At 35.6% G+C, this 16,155-nt stretch overlaps 1 protein-coding gene across 11 annotated transcripts in view; it reads left to right on the top strand.

Moving 5' to 3' along the window:
- The window catches only part of LOC111048868 (very low-density lipoprotein receptor), a 351,720-nt gene that overhangs the window by 324,091 nt on the left and 11,474 nt on the right, over window positions 1–16,155 (top strand). For all 11 annotated transcript variants that reach the window (XM_039421293.1, XM_039421295.1, XM_039421294.1 and 8 more), the window contains 7 exons: window positions 4,324–4,591; window positions 5,735–5,986; window positions 6,589–6,889; window positions 8,687–8,905; window positions 10,302–10,514; window positions 11,306–11,447; window positions 12,272–12,470. In XM_039421293.1, coding sequence (XP_039277227.1) covers window positions 4,324–4,591; window positions 5,735–5,986; window positions 6,589–6,889; window positions 8,687–8,905; window positions 10,302–10,514; window positions 11,306–11,447; window positions 12,272–12,470 — 1,594 coding nt within the window. The remainder of the gene's footprint in view (window positions 1–4,323; window positions 4,592–5,734; window positions 5,987–6,588; window positions 6,890–8,686; window positions 8,906–10,301; window positions 10,515–11,305; window positions 11,448–12,271; window positions 12,471–16,155) is intronic.

A 16,155-nucleotide genomic window follows, 5' to 3' on the forward strand; every position in this document is an offset into this window, starting at 1 on the left:
ACAATAAGATGATATTATTATAAATGTTTTGATTATTGAATAATAAACACAAAGAATGAAAAGTTTTTGATCAGCTGTTTTAGCACACTTGAAATTTGGCCAATCTGAATGTCAACGGAAGTTTAGGTTAGAAGTTCTATCCTACTCTGAAATAGAATTATTTGAATAGTTTATAATATATATCTTATCTGTATTTTATTCATCAAATAAAATGATAGTATATTATTACAGAATACTTTATTGAATTCTAAAAGCATAAAATGATTCCGTTTATCCACCATGTTCCATGATAAACGCTGTACTAGGAGGTTTGAGGTTAGATTCTATTATACTCTGAAATTGAATTTGAATAGTTTATAATTATATCTCATTATTTGTATTCATTCATCCAAATAAAATGATAGTATCTTATTGCAAAAACTTTATTCAATTCTAGAAGCATAAACTGATTCCGTTTCATAAACTATTTTCTAAACACGTTCACATCAGATCAGAATCAGCTGACTTCAAGGTTATTTTACAGCCCTAGGGCCGTAAAACTTTTACCGGCCTGGTCAGAAAACAGTCATTTTCGGCCTCCATATGACGCACGAAAACCAGCTCATTACATCCAAGTGGGGCGAAAAATAAATTACATCTAAATATTTTTGATATATTGTTTTAGAAAGGCAATAGATCAATACAAAAAATTCAATTCCATCTGTATATTTAAAAAAATAAATTTCATTTTTAAAATTCATTATTCATTACCTATTTCATTATTAACATTATCTAGAAACCGCACTGACATGAACCACTACCTCCGTAAACAAAGCCGTAGTGTATCCGTGTGACGTCAGCACAGGTAGGTCTTCTACACCAATAAAAACACTAGCAGATATAGATCAGCTGAAATCATAGAATTTTTATTGGCCCTGCCTGTGCTGACGTCACACGAATGCAATACGGCTTTGTTTACGTAGGTAGTGCATGAAAACAATGAGAAATAAAATTGGTGTGAATTATACATTTCATGATCGCCAGAACATATTCGAAATTGTAATTTTTCATATGTTATGGTTCATTTAATTATTCTATTATATCAATAGTAGAGAATGGCCTGATTTTATCAGCACAGTAGCACTATTCCCGGTATTTGCTCTTCAGTTCTCAGATATCTGTTTGTTATGAGCATCTACTTGCCTCTAATATTCAATCCGGTTGAAAGCAATAGTTGTGAATGGACCTATTGTATGGGTATAATGTAGGTTTATTCACAACTGCTTGCTGTCAAACCAAATTAATATTAAAGGGATGTGGATGCTCATAACAAAACAGATATCAAAAGAGGCATTCCGTTGACATGCTATCTCCATTGATTGAGATTAAATATAACCTTTTCGTTCATGTTGAAGGCACCCAGTTCTTGTCTTATATCCTCATTTTTCTTGTCGTCCCGGCGGTCACAGCCCTTTGTCCTGCGAAGGAATATCATTTCTGCTGCCTGCACTCTGCTCTCTAGAGGTTTTGTTGTGACCCATGATTCACTTCCGTATAGAAGAACAGGTCCTCTGATTGATTGATTATTTACCTCTACTAGGGCGGAGTTAGGATTTTAGGTCCTCTCAGCCACACAACCCTTGAAGTAAGTAAAGTAAGGGATGTAGACATAATATTGTGTTGTGTGTGATTAGATGAGACATGCCGGTCGGACGAGTTCACGTGTGGCAACGGCAAGTGCATCCAAGCGGTGGGTGTGCGACAGTGACCTGGACTGCGAGGATGGCTCCGACGAACACAACTGCCCGCCCACCAAGTGCGACCCGACCAGCGGATTCGCTTGCGGCAACGGCTCCATCTGCATCAACATCAACTGGCGCTGTGACAAGGACCTTGACTGTCCCGACGGTGAAGACGAACAGGTACTCCTCCCTAAATACAACACACCTATATTGTTGTCTTATCATGAATATGACAATAACATTTATGTCTCATGAATACGGTTCGATATATTCGTCAATTAATCAATACAAAATAGTATATTTCGCACCTAGGGCCGAAAATGGTACTTTTCTGGCTCGAAATCGGTTTTCAAGTCCGAGGCCGTAGGTCGAGGACTAGAAAAGATTGAGAGCCGGAAAAACATTTTTGCCCATGGTGAGACCGTTATTTTCGCCACACAGCAAAATAAACAATATATATATATGAGAATAATTGTCTATTATAAGCACTTCCGAAAGCAAAAGTGGAAGGTCATAGCTCTAGCAAATCTGAGGTAATCTGAATATCAAGAAATTGTCCAAGTATTTCTATTTTTTATTCTGATTTGTCTAAATAACCTAAAAGATTATGTTCAATTATGTAAGAGGTTGAGTTTATACTTTTTTATTCTTCCAAATGACAATAAGATGATATTATTATAAATGTTTGATTATTGAATAATAAACACAAAGAATGAAAAGTTTTTGATCAGCTGTTTTAGCACACTTGAAATTTGGCCAATCTGAATGTCAACGGAAGTTTAGGTTAGAAGTTCTATCCTACTCTGAAATAGAATTATTTGAATAGTTTATAATATATATCTTATCTGTATTTTATTCATCCAAATAAAATGATAGTATATTATTACAGAATACTTTATTGAATTCTAAAGCATAAAATGATTCCGTTTATCCACCATGTTCCATGATAAACGCTGTACTAGGAGGTTTGAGGTTAGATTCTATTATACTCTGAAATTGAATTTGAATAGTTTATAATTATATCTCATTATTTGTATTTCATTCATCCAAATAAAATGATAGTATCTTATTGCAAAAACTTTATTCAATTCTAGAAGCATAAACTGATTCCGTTTCATAAACTATTTTCTAAACACGTTCACATCAGATCAGAATCAGCTGACTTCAAGGTTATTTTACAGCCCTAGGGCCGTAAAACTTTTACCGGCCTGGTCAGAAAACAGTCATTTTCGGCCTCCATATGACGCACGAAAACCAGCTCATTACATCCAAGTGGGGCGAAAAATAAATTACATCTAAAATTTTTTGATATATTGTTTTAGAAAGGCAATAGATCAATACAAAAAATTCAATTCCATCTGTATATTTAAAAAAATAAATTTCATTTTTAAAATTCATTATTCATTACCTATTTCATTATTAACATTATCTAGAAACCGCACTGACATGAACCACTACCTCCGTAAACAAAGCCGTAGTGTATCCGTGTGACGTCAGCACAGGTAGGTCTTCTACACCAATAAAAACACTAGCAGATATAGATCAGCTGAAATCATAGAATTTTTATTGGCCCTGCCTGTGCTGACGTCACACGAATGCAATACGGCTTTGTTTACGTAGGTAGTGCATGAAAACAATGAGAAATAAAATTGGTTGTGAATTATACATTTCATGATCGCCAGAACATATTCGAAATTGTAATTTTTTTCATATGTTAATGGTTCATTTAATTATTCTATTTATATCAATCATCGAATGTTTTTCATACAAATATGACACATCCGTTGTTTACATTGTGTACCCATTCATTCAATGTGTACAAAAGATAACATTTTATGTGTTGAATAAAGTGATTAATTGATTAATCATGAAACAAAAACTCATCCACGCAGGTTTAGGGCCATTTACACCATCCACATTTAACGCTCAACTAAGATTACATGAAGGTACGATCACATTTAATAATATAATGTGTTCCATTCCTGGTTCAAACCAACTGTTGATTCATTTACGTCAAAACTGAAATGATGCTTATGGGCCTAGAAAGAAATACCATTGAAAAATGTTGTTGTGCATCTTTCAATCTTTGTGGGTTTTTTAATGTTGATGGATCCAAGACAGCTTTACTCAAAGGAGATGTTATGCAGATTACACAAGAACCCAACAACATTTCAAACCAGAAACCACAACCACATCACCAGATACAGGAATCTGCCAAGTGCATTGAAACTTTAGTTTGACTTGAATAAATTATTTGGGAATGACAGTATCGCTTTTATTTACCTTAATATTTAGAAATTCCACAACATCTCTGTTCATATAGTGTAAATTTTACTATGCAAAATGATCGAATGAAAGATAAATCAATGTATTCAATGTATGATGATAATGTGTGAGCACGTTTTTCCATTTCTATTTCTTAACTTGAATGAAAAATGAATTTGAATTTTAACGAAATTTAAGTTGATTGAAACCCAGCAAAGATTGAAGGTGTTGAATAAATTCCACAGTTAACATATATAACTAAATAGACTTCACTATTTTGATACTGACTCCTACTAAATTATGACAAATAAATGAATTGAATTGAATGTTATGACAGGACTGCGGCGCTTCGCACAAGCCGATCTTTAAGTCGGTGTGCGCGGAGCGGGAGTTCGAGTGCCCGGACCGCCTGACGTGCATCCACCAGTCGTGGCTGTGTGACGGCAACGAGGACTGCCCGGATGGCAGCGACGAGCGACTGGAGCAGTGCGCTAACCTCACCTGTCGAGACGACGAGTTCCAGTGCAGGAGTCGCGAGTGCATCGCCGGCCATCTCTTCTGCAACGGCATCGTCGACTGTCATGACGGCAGTGACGAGGACTGTGGTATGTACCCTACCCTGTTTCAACACTCAACTAATGTATTTTGTAAAAAAATCAATCAATCATATGCAAAGTTATTCTAAATGTGAATCAACTCAACTGATTTTGAGTAGTAATTTGTTTTGTTACTTATTGAACGTTCCTCGTACAAGACTGTTTAGAGACAGTGACTGTAAACAGTGAAAATATGATCCTCATAATTTAAGATAGGATTGTCCATACTTGCTCGGCCGGGTTGAATGGGAATAGTCCAATAATTGGTCAAAAGCGACCACACTAATTATTAGAATCATTGGGAATTATATTTTCACTATTCACTGTCAGTGGTATGTGGGAATTGAGCTTTATTAGATAAGGGAAAGTTCTCATATAACACCAAAAACGTACTATCATCTTCATAAATTTTACCGATAAGCTTTTCCATTTAGAATGAGTGATTAATTATTCTAAATGAGCCATTCTTAAAAACTCATATCTACTAAAATACTCAATCAAAACGATCTTCATAGAAATGATAGAGAAAATTCAGAAGTTTTTATTCCAGTTATTACCTATCACTTTATTACCTTGACCTTATTAACTATTAAATTAAATTGGTTTTATTCGCCTTTTAGACTAGAGGAAGCCAGCCGGACAGCCAGGTGACTCAGTCAGCCGGGCAGACGGTCGCTTACTCCGTCACTGTGCACTGTTTTAAACCAGAGCCCCCACATTTTGGCGATCACACTAGTAGCCAAAAGGTGGCTGCTCTAGTCTAAGAGCAATGCCCAGTGACGGACATAAAATATTAGTTTTTTTTAAATTCGTAAATTGAACAAATCATTTTTTAAATCAAATTTTTCATACATTACAAATATGATGATAGGTGAAGTAATCATTATACATATCATCTTATATGTATCATACATAAAGTAAGAATCTATTAAGATTTTCCTATTTTAATTTAGTGGCTGCCCCATGAAGCTAATTTTAGCTTATATTAATAATAATTATTATTTCAACAAAAGATGAACGTTTGTACATTAATAAACGTTATTTGCCAATGATGAATTTAATGTGATTGATGAATTGGCTTTGCTTTGACAATGCCCGGTACAACGACTATTGTGAAGACATAAGAACTAATCTTACGTGATATGTTTGCAGCGACGCAAAGGCCGGCGTGCGACCCGCACACAGAGTTCGACTGCGGCAACAACATGTGCATCGCCATGGAGCAGGTGTGCGACCGCAAGGAGGACTGTCCGCAGGGCGAGGACGAGCCGGGCGACAAGTGTGGCGTGAACGAGTGCCTCGACCACAATGGCCACTGCTCGCAGCTGTGTGTCGACACGCCTGCCGGACATTACTGCGACTGCCACCCCGGCTACAAGCTCGTCGACAACCGCACCTGTGATGGTCAGTTACGACTAATCAATAATTATTTTTAGAACAGGAGTGCTTTGACGTATCAGACTTGTTTGGATAGTATTTGTGAGGCATCGGCTATTATCAAAAAATCAAAAATCCTTCACAGTCATAAAACACAAAGTGTTGCAACAAACATCAAGATACAAATGAAAACAGTCAGAATTAGGTTGACAGAGTCCAATCAATAGATTTCAAATTCCAAATTTTAACTAAATAATTTCACAATTGAAATTTAAATAGGCTTCTGTGCAACCGGGTCCAAGTAATGAACTACCTTATAAATTAATAAACATTCTTAACGATCAACAGCTAAACTTGAATAACTTTATTCTAATAGAAGTGCTCCCTGTTAAGTCTTCCCCAAGAACCTCCTAGATTCTTTTGTAGTCACGCATATTCATTTAAAACACGCGAATTATTTGTTTTTGCGTCCTGTAAAATTATTTTTTTTCCAAATATATCTAGCTCAAAATATACCAACTAGTCATTTCAATATAAATAACTTGATTTTCAAATTTTCACTACAATACAGCTGGATTTTCAACTTTCCTTTGGAGGTAGACTAATTCAAATTGTCATTGCAATTGCAGATATTGATGAGTGCGAGAACCCAGGCGCATGCTCGCAGATCTGCATCAACGAAAAGGGCACGTTCAAGTGCGAGTGCCACCGCGGCTACTTGCGCGACCCGCACGACCACACGCGCTGCAAGGCGACCGAAGGTCACGCATCGCTGCTGTTCGCGCGTCGCCACGACATCCGCAAGATATCGCTCGACCACCACGAGATGACAGCCATAGTCAACAACACCAAGGGCGCTTCGGCGCTCGACTTTGTCTTCCGCACTGGCATGATCTTCTGGACCGATATCATTGAGAGGAAAATCTACAAGTGAGTAGACAATAATGCTCCTATGGAATATATGATCATGAAAATTTTATTTTGACAAAAATATCAACTTTAATAAGTTGATAATCAACACTTAGGCTCAACTCACACTTAGATAGATACTCACCACAGAAAGATACTGAATAAGTTGTACATTACATGTTGCCGTGCTACCAATTTCTCCTAAATAGGTTGAATAGCATTTCTCACCTATTAACCTAAGGAAAGTTATCGGCTCCAAAATAGTAGATTCTTGATAAACTATGAATGGATCTATTGCTTATGAATGAGAAATCCAGTTTTCAGAGCAAACCAACTTATAATCTTCAGAAGAATTTTGACAATATTAAGGAACAACACTTAAACATAATATAGCATCATTACAAGCTAAAATACTTATCCAGTTTATATAGTTGAAAACAATGGCTATAGGCTTGTAAACACAAGAAACAATTAATCATAGACAAAATTAGAACACTATAAACTGTTCAAAACTCAATTTAAAACATTAAAAATTTCAATTAAACAGAAAAATATTCAGAGAGCACAAAACACTTTTCAATAGCCAGCCACCATTTTTTAGAGAGGAAGAAACAAGCACAAATTACAGAGCAAAAGACCACACCTCAAAATCAGTGATGACTTCATGAACACGTCACCAAAAAAATTATAAATTACAAGTTTAGAATTTACATTTTACATTTGTTCTCAATAAAACTTTATTTCGAAACTGTTATTTTAAATTTATATATCATCTATATTTAAATAATCCATTTATCTGTTAATTCTGTCAACTCAGCCTCGGTGACACCATGGAACATGCAACACAATTATTTACGATAAATTCTCAGTCAAAAAGTTGTCCGTATATCGATTACTCTGATATTTACTATCAAGTTTTATAGATCTCGAATTGAAGATTTGATTTTAATCGAGAAAAAATGTAATATTACAATGTCATTTGACACTGAAAAAACATCAGTGTGGTTCTCATTCCATTTACAGTGAGATGGTCAACTGGATGTTGATATTTTGTCAATTTGATAATTTTAAATGACACTAAGGCTCAACTCACACTTACGCCACTCAGGTCAAGAAGAGACTCGACACTAGTCGAGAGCATGTGTTTTCAAATGGTGACATCGCGGAGACTAGAATCGACTGGTCTGAGTGTCACCATTTGGAAACACATGCTCTCGACTAGTGTCGAGTCTCTTCTTGACCTGAGTGGCGTAAGTGTGAGTTGAGCCTTAGTGTCATTTAAAATTATCAAATTGACAAAAATATCAACATCCAGTTGACCATCTCACTGTAATGGAATAAGAACCACACTGATGTTTTTTCAGTGTCAAATGACATGTAATGTACAACTTATTCAGTATCTTTCTACTCCTGAACCTTTAAAACACCTGGTATCTTACTATAATAGTTACTGCAGTTACCATCCATAACTGTTGCAGGGATCCTTTGAATCCTTTTTAAAATACTTGAAGAAATATATCTGAACATATATGATAAATTCTTCACTCTTGACTAAGTTGATGAATAAATAGCGTAGGTATGACTGTTATGACTGATAACTAGCAAAGCCAAAATTTCGATGATTTCCCATAACTTATTTGTTATCTAATAAAAATTCATTTTTATTTTATCATGAAAGCACAGTTACAAATCATGAAATTGTTTCAAATAGAATACATGATTAATTAATCAATCTCATTGTTTAAATAGAGAATAAATATTTAATAATACTTCTACATATTTTGTACAATGCACTAATAATAATATTTATGTTTTTAGAGCACCGATTGATGAAGGAACAGAGCGGATAACTGTTATCACAAAGGACATCACAACTGCCGATGGGTTGGCCGTCGATTGGATTTACAATCATATTTATTGGACAGATTCCGGCAAAAATACAATTGGTCTTTCAAATTTTGAAGGGTCCATGAGGAAAGTTCTTCTTACTGATGAAATTGAAGAACCAAGGGCCATTGCACTGAATCCTTTGGATGGGTGAGTGTTCATTATCGTATTTACTTTCACATGACATTTTTAGGAAAGCTATCCGATTTATGTCAGCTCAAATGACCCTTCAAGCTGAACTTGACTGGAGAAAACTCAAGTTCAGTATAACATTTACTGAAGGAATTATCTAAAGCCTATTTATTAAATAATTAGTCTATTCAGTGGTTTTGATATTCGTTCAGTGCAATCTTCAGTATTTAAGTCATTTATCATTAAAGAGGTATGAGAGTGAACCAATTGAAAAGTCAGGTAATGGTGGTGGGGGGGGGGAGGACCGAACAGGAGTTAGAGGCAATACATGTTGAATGCGAGGGCCAACCATTGAAGCAGACCAACAACTTCCAGTATCTAGGTACAAATATTAATTGCACTGGCAAGCTGAGGGAAGAAGTACGGCATAGGACTCGGAAGGCTATACAGGCATACTACTCAGCAGAGGTATTTTCGGGAAGGCTGAAGTGAGTAGAGAAGTTAAAGCTATTGTCTATGTCTCAATCATAGAGCCCATCCTTCTCTATGGAAGCGAAAGCTGGACCTTAAATAAAAACGAAAAAAGTCATTTGCAGTTTCGTCATTTTCACTAATGCAGTGCAGATGAAATGTCTGAGAAGAATAGTAGGCAAAACTAGAAGGGATAGAGTGAGGAATGACTATATTAGGGAGGAGCTGAAAGTTAAATCTATAGAGACAACTATAGAAGAGAGAACGCTCTCCTGGTATGGACATCTTGTGAGAATGCCTCAAGAAAGAAAGCCTCGTCAATACATGAAGGCCAGGGCGCAAGGTAAAAGACCGATAGGAAGACCGCGAGTAAGTTGGGAGGAAAACGTTTCACGAATTGCAGCAGCTAGAGGCAAGACCATGAATCAAATAAAGAGAATGGCGTTGGATAGGGACCAATGGAGGAGGTGGGTCCGAGGCAACATCCCAACGCCGTGAAAACGGCACAATGGGCGAAGAAGAAGAAGATCATTAGAAGAGCAACACATTTTTGGCTGTAGGATCTTACTTCTTAATTCATATGCTTCTATACATAATAAAAATGTCTATTTATTACTTTCTTCAAGTTTATATATTATTCATAACAGTAGTTTCTCATAATTAAAACATCTCCTCTAAGCATATCCCTTCAATTCAAACCTTTTTTCAATCTGTGATTTTTTGAAATATATAGTTGTCTATTTTATAATAGTTGCCTATTGTTTACAAACCTAATCGTTTTTCAGATTTTAGTTTTATCGTTTATTAAAGGGTATCAGTACCATATCACTTTTTTTAGTAGGCCCAATAATAAGAAATATATTAAGCTATATCATCTACTACTGGTGTTGCAATTTGTGCTCTCCATCCTACTGTAGTGAACAGTCCATGTTTGTGTGAACAGGTGGATGTACTGGACAGACTGGGGAACATCACCGAGAATCGAGAGAGCCGGAATGGATGGCACTCACAGACAGGTGGTCATCTCCTACGACATCAAATGGCCAAATGGACTGACTCTCGATCTTGTGCGCAGTCGCATCTATTGGATCGACGCCAAACTCAGCACTGTTTCCTCCTGCAATTATGATGGCTCCAACCGCTTGACTATTCTCAGGTAAATAGTTATAATTCAGAAGAAACTCATCCTATTTTTTTTTTTTTTAATTTAATTTTTAATCAATTCCGGTGAAATCTTATAAATATCTTTTCTGTATAGGGCTACTTGTAATATAGATATAAAGAAAATAAAAATCTCAGTACCCTTTTTTGAAAAATTTTATCACAACATGTTTCGGACATTTATGCCATTTTCAAGTGATATGAAGTAAATAAATAAATACTACTAGAAGATTCTTATTTAATCAATTATTTACGTCATATCACTTGAAAATGGCATAAATGTCCGAAACATGTAGTGATAAAATTTTTCAAAAAAGGGTACTGAGATTTTTATTTTCTTTATATCGAAATCTTATAAGCTTGAAGCACCACAAAAACCTGTAGAAATACTCGCTAATCTGTATGTAGGATCCGATTGTAAAATATCGTGAGAATCTGAAAAGAGAATCTCGCATGTAAAATTTAAAATTGAATAAATTAAAATAAGGGAAATATTGAATATGAAACATTGCTCAATAAGACTAATCAAAACATTTGAATCGAAATACTACTCAAACTTTACAATATAAATGACCATCATATCTATAGTGTCATTCAATTTATTCTGATCGATATCTTGATCAATATCATATTTCAATTCGTTTACGTCACACTTCCTTGTTGTTCTAGGTTTTTTAGATGTTCTCTATCTTTTTCTAAATAATTAATATGACTCAAAAGGACCATATATGAGTGATACGATAGTGTACCTATAGCAAATTGTAATTCCTTCTCTTTGTTTGACAGATCATTTGACACTCTGAAACATCCTTATTCGATCAGTGTATTCGAGGATTGGATCTACTGGACCGATTGGCACAAAGTCGCTATTTTCAAGGCAAACAAATTCCATGGTGGAAACATTACAGCAGTCACCGCACAACACATGGTAAGATCCACACATTCTTCTATTGTTTCCCTATACCTATCTTGAGAAACTTTGAATTTGCTGCTGACCAATAAATCTTTTGCTGATATAAAAACAAATTTTTTCAAGTTGATTCCAAGTGAAGCCAGAACAATAATTATATAACTGGAGTTCAGAAATCACCATTTTTTTATTCAGTTTATAATTGTTTGTTTTCAAAAGCTTTCCAGAGACTCTATCAGAGTATAGGAATTGTCAAAATTTATAACCCAAAAAAGAAGAAAAAAGGAACCCTTTCTACACACAAATTCTTCCGTGGTATAGAATACTCCATCAAAACGCTTTTCAACTCCTTCTCAAAAACATCGACATTTTCACAATTTTTCAAATAAGTAGGAAGCTTTATAATAAATTTAAGGCTCATATATGTTGTTTTTTTTTCTCAAAAAGAGCTGTTCTGTGATACATTGAAGTGTAGTATCCTCTATATCTTGTATTGTATCCATGCGAATCAGCTTTCTAGCCATGGTCTTTCTTTTAACATGAATGATCACCTTATAGATATAAATAGAGGGGACGGTTATGCCTAGTTATTTGAAGTAGCTTCTGCAGGGCTTCATTTACAATCTTCAACTGTGTTACAACATTTTTGTGGAGAATACCTTTTTTAGTTCCAGTATGCAGTTATCAATAGACAGAATTCTTCACTCTGTGAGTTGGTTGGAATGTTGGATAACGTAATGCGACTTGTATAATATAAATGAGTTACTTTACTTGAATTTATACTTTGTATTCTATCAGTGATTATTGTATAATGTTTGTTGCATTGTTTTCATTTGTTATAGCTACAATCGCCAATGTCAATCCACGTGTACCACCCGTACCGGCAGCCGGACGGCGAGAACCACTGTGCCGCTGTCAATGGCCACTGCTCGCATCTCTGCCTCCCCGCACCCCGCATCACCGACAAGTCGCCCAAGATATCGTGCGCCTGTCCCGACGGACTTGTGCTCATGAACGATGGCCTCATGTGTACTGAAGATCGTCAGTATCCAATACTTGTTGAATCAATATGTATATTCATTAACATATTTTTATTAGACTTCTGCTCAGTTTCAAGAAGTTTTAGTTACCGGAGGCAGGTTACAGAAAGAATGTAACTTGAACATGAACCGTGTGGATAGTACATGATCAGCTTATAGGTACAATTACGTGTACACACGGTCTAAGTTGAATTATTTGGTAACCCGCCTCCAGTAATTAGAAAGGCTACTATTAGGCCGCTTAGAAAGGCTTCACAATTTGAATCGTAAAATTTGGTATCAATAAACCAATAATCCTTTATTTTCATAAAACACAAAGTGTTGTAACAAACGTCAAAAATATACAAATAAAATGAAAACAGTGAAAGAAATGAGTACAACTGATTTGACAAATAGTAATTACTAAAACAGGGTCCACTTAATATAGGCCTATAGGTGAGCTATATCAGTATTTTTAATGCATAAGTCACAACAAAGCTCACAACAGAAGAAGTCTATTCAAAAGATTCTCTGACAGAATAAACAAAATAAATCAAGCCGTATGTCGGCACAGCCCAAGTGTAGACTCAATTGGATAAACTTGTGGTTTGGACTCGAAATGGAGCACATTATAAGTGTGGAAATATGATGGAGCAGCGAAGGTAGCTGCACGCTTGAAAGAGTTGCATTAAATACTCGATGCACTCAATGTGCGCCACCTTTTAAATACATGCATTACATCCAATACTCTCAATGTTCAAGGTGCCTTTGCCGCTCCAAAATGTTTCCACCTCTATAGAATAGAATAGAATAGAATAGAATCTTTATTGCAGCAATATCTGAGGTCATCAGATACAATACAAGTGTCAAATACATACAACATGATACAAAATAAAAATATATTACATCAGTAAGTTACACTATCAGTACCCTATGATAATATGTCACCTGATTTTCAACTTATAACCGAATATTCCTAGCTAATGTATAAAAATCTTCAATCTTGTTTAAAGGGTTAGCTGCTAAGAAACGTTTCATATGAATTTTAAAAGTTCCATTCTCCATATTTCTAAGATCTTCAGGAAGTGAATTAAACAATTTTATTGATAAAAATAGAAATGTTTTTTGTGTATTAGAATAGGTATACCGATAAGTAGTCAAATTACCCCTATTTCTAGTGTTATGGCTATGAACTACCCCCTGCTCCACAAACTTCTCCAAATTCTCCTTAACATAAATAAGGCTCTGTTGAACAAATATTGAAGGTAGAGTCAATATTCCCAGAATTTTAAAATGCTCATCACACTGTGCTCGCTTAGAAAGCCCACAAATCAGTCTGATAGCCTTTCTCTGTATTCTAAAAAGTCTACCACTGTAAGCTCTGGAACCCCAAAGTATGGTGCCATATGACAGATGAGAATTGATGTGAGCATAATAAATCACCTTTAAAACATCCAAACTGACATATGACCTCAGTTTTCTAATTAAGAAGACTCCCTTATTCAGCTTGCTAGCAACAATGTCAATGTGCTGGGACCAACTAAGGCAAGTGTCAAGTGTGAAGCCCAGAAACTTTGCCTCTTTCTCCTCATTCATAGTCAGTCTTCTATTATAACTGATAGTCAAGTTCTGAACTTTATCAGAGTTTACACATAATAAATTTGAATTACACCAGCTTTCGATCGAATCAGCCAAGTCCTGGGAAGCTTGACTCAATGAAACTACTGTGGGAAAGCTCAGAAAAACACACAGATCATCCGCAAACAAATAGCTTTTGGCTGGAGGGTTAACAATTGTTGGTAGATCATTTATATAGACGATGAACAAAATAGGCCCTAAAATAGAACCCTGAGGCACGCCATGGGAGACAGGTAGATACTGTGACTCAGATTCCTCAAAAACAACCTTCTGGAATCGATCCCCCAAATAAGATTCTACCAGTCTCAAAGATCTTTCCTGGAAGCCATAAAATGCAAGCTTATCTAGCAACAATTTGTGCGATACAGTGTCAAATGCTTTTGACAGGTCAAACAATTTAGTCTGAGTAAATTTCTTGTTTTCCAAAGAATTCAGACAATCCCTGTATAGATCAATTGCAGCTCTAACCGTATTTCTCCCAGTCCTATATCCAAACTGAGAATTGTTGAAAAGATTGTTTCTTTCGAAGTAATCCACAATTTGATCATTTAGAGCCTTTTCAAGTACTTTTGAAACAGTAGTGGTTATGTTAATAGGTCTAAAGTTATTATAATCTGATCTACAGCCTTTTTATATATGGGCAGAACTTTATTCATCTTCAAGCTTTGTGGAAAAACACCTTCAAGGATTGAACTATTAACTAAGTGTGTAAGAGGATCTATAATATAATCAAGACTGAGTTTAAGCATCCTAGGACTAATGTCATAGACGTCTGCACTATTACTCCCCTTCATTTTCTTGAGTATATTAATAATGTTATCTGTTTCAACTAATTCAAATTCAAATCTGGACGTGGGCGCACAGTAACCAGCTCTCAAAAAGTCCATTGCACTATGACTGCAACTTTTACTTTCAACTTCAGCTACAATTTTATCTATGTTTTCTGTAAAGAATTTGTTGAACTGATTTGAGTTTAGTGAGCCTTTTTTAATCATTGACTTGGATTTACTCAGTTTTTTAATTATACCCCAAATTGCCCTGCTCTTGTTTTTGGATTCAATAATTTTTTGTCATTTTGTGTCTTCCTTAGAGTCACTAACATGTCTTTGAATTCCTTTTTTCTAATTTTATACAGAATCTTTATTTCATTATCACCAGTATTAAGATAAACATCATAGAGCAGATCACACATATTCTTGATATTCATTAATTCAACACTATAGATTTTGCCTGGCTTAGGAGCTGTTGTCTGATCATTTTTATATTTAACTTGATTACCTGAGTCAACAATATACTCTATACATGGATTTCTATGTGCTTTGCTTCTTCTAAAAAAGACCTGGGCTTCGTAATGACTGGTATCTGTAAGACTGGATTTGAATTCAATCTCATCTCACAAACTCCACCTGTGATCAAACCTGACAAATTATTACAACTCTCAACACCAACAAATGAACAATCATTGCTTGAAGAAGAAGCTGATTTGATTGACAAGACTGGGGCCACGTCATACGTCTGAGTAGATCCTGATAGTAAATTCAATAACTCATTTGCAAGTCTTATTTTCCCATGCCTATTAAGATGCAGCCCATGCCGAGTGTGAAATCTCGCCTGGTAGCTCCATATGCTTAGCATACTCAGAGAAAACTCTTGGGAAATTGAACAAACAGCTTCATTAAAAGACTCTATACACTTGTTCATATGCGACCCCACTGCAAGATCATACCTGTATGGTATTGTCGAAAGAATCAACCCTAACTTATTGTTCCTCAGAGTACTAACTAGTTTACGGAGCTTCATTATACAATTATAAATGTCTATCTCCGTAGAGGTGTCATTAAAGCTATTTGTTCCCCCTATAAGAACAACAGTATCATCTTGTTTCATTGTGCCAAGCTCAAATGATGACAAAATACCATCCATGATATAATTAATCGGTGCGCTAGTAGAAATCAATGACTTGAACTTGAGCTTAGAGGCTGACTTCCTATCCATCAACTCCCTTATGCCTTTCACATGGCTGTCACCCCACAGCCAAACACTTGAAGAGTCTTCAACAAGAATGTCAT

This window comes from Nilaparvata lugens, chromosome 2 (assembly GCF_014356525.2).
Source record: "Nilaparvata lugens isolate BPH chromosome 2, ASM1435652v1, whole genome shotgun sequence".
Taxonomy (NCBI): domain Eukaryota; kingdom Metazoa; phylum Arthropoda; class Insecta; order Hemiptera; family Delphacidae; genus Nilaparvata; species Nilaparvata lugens.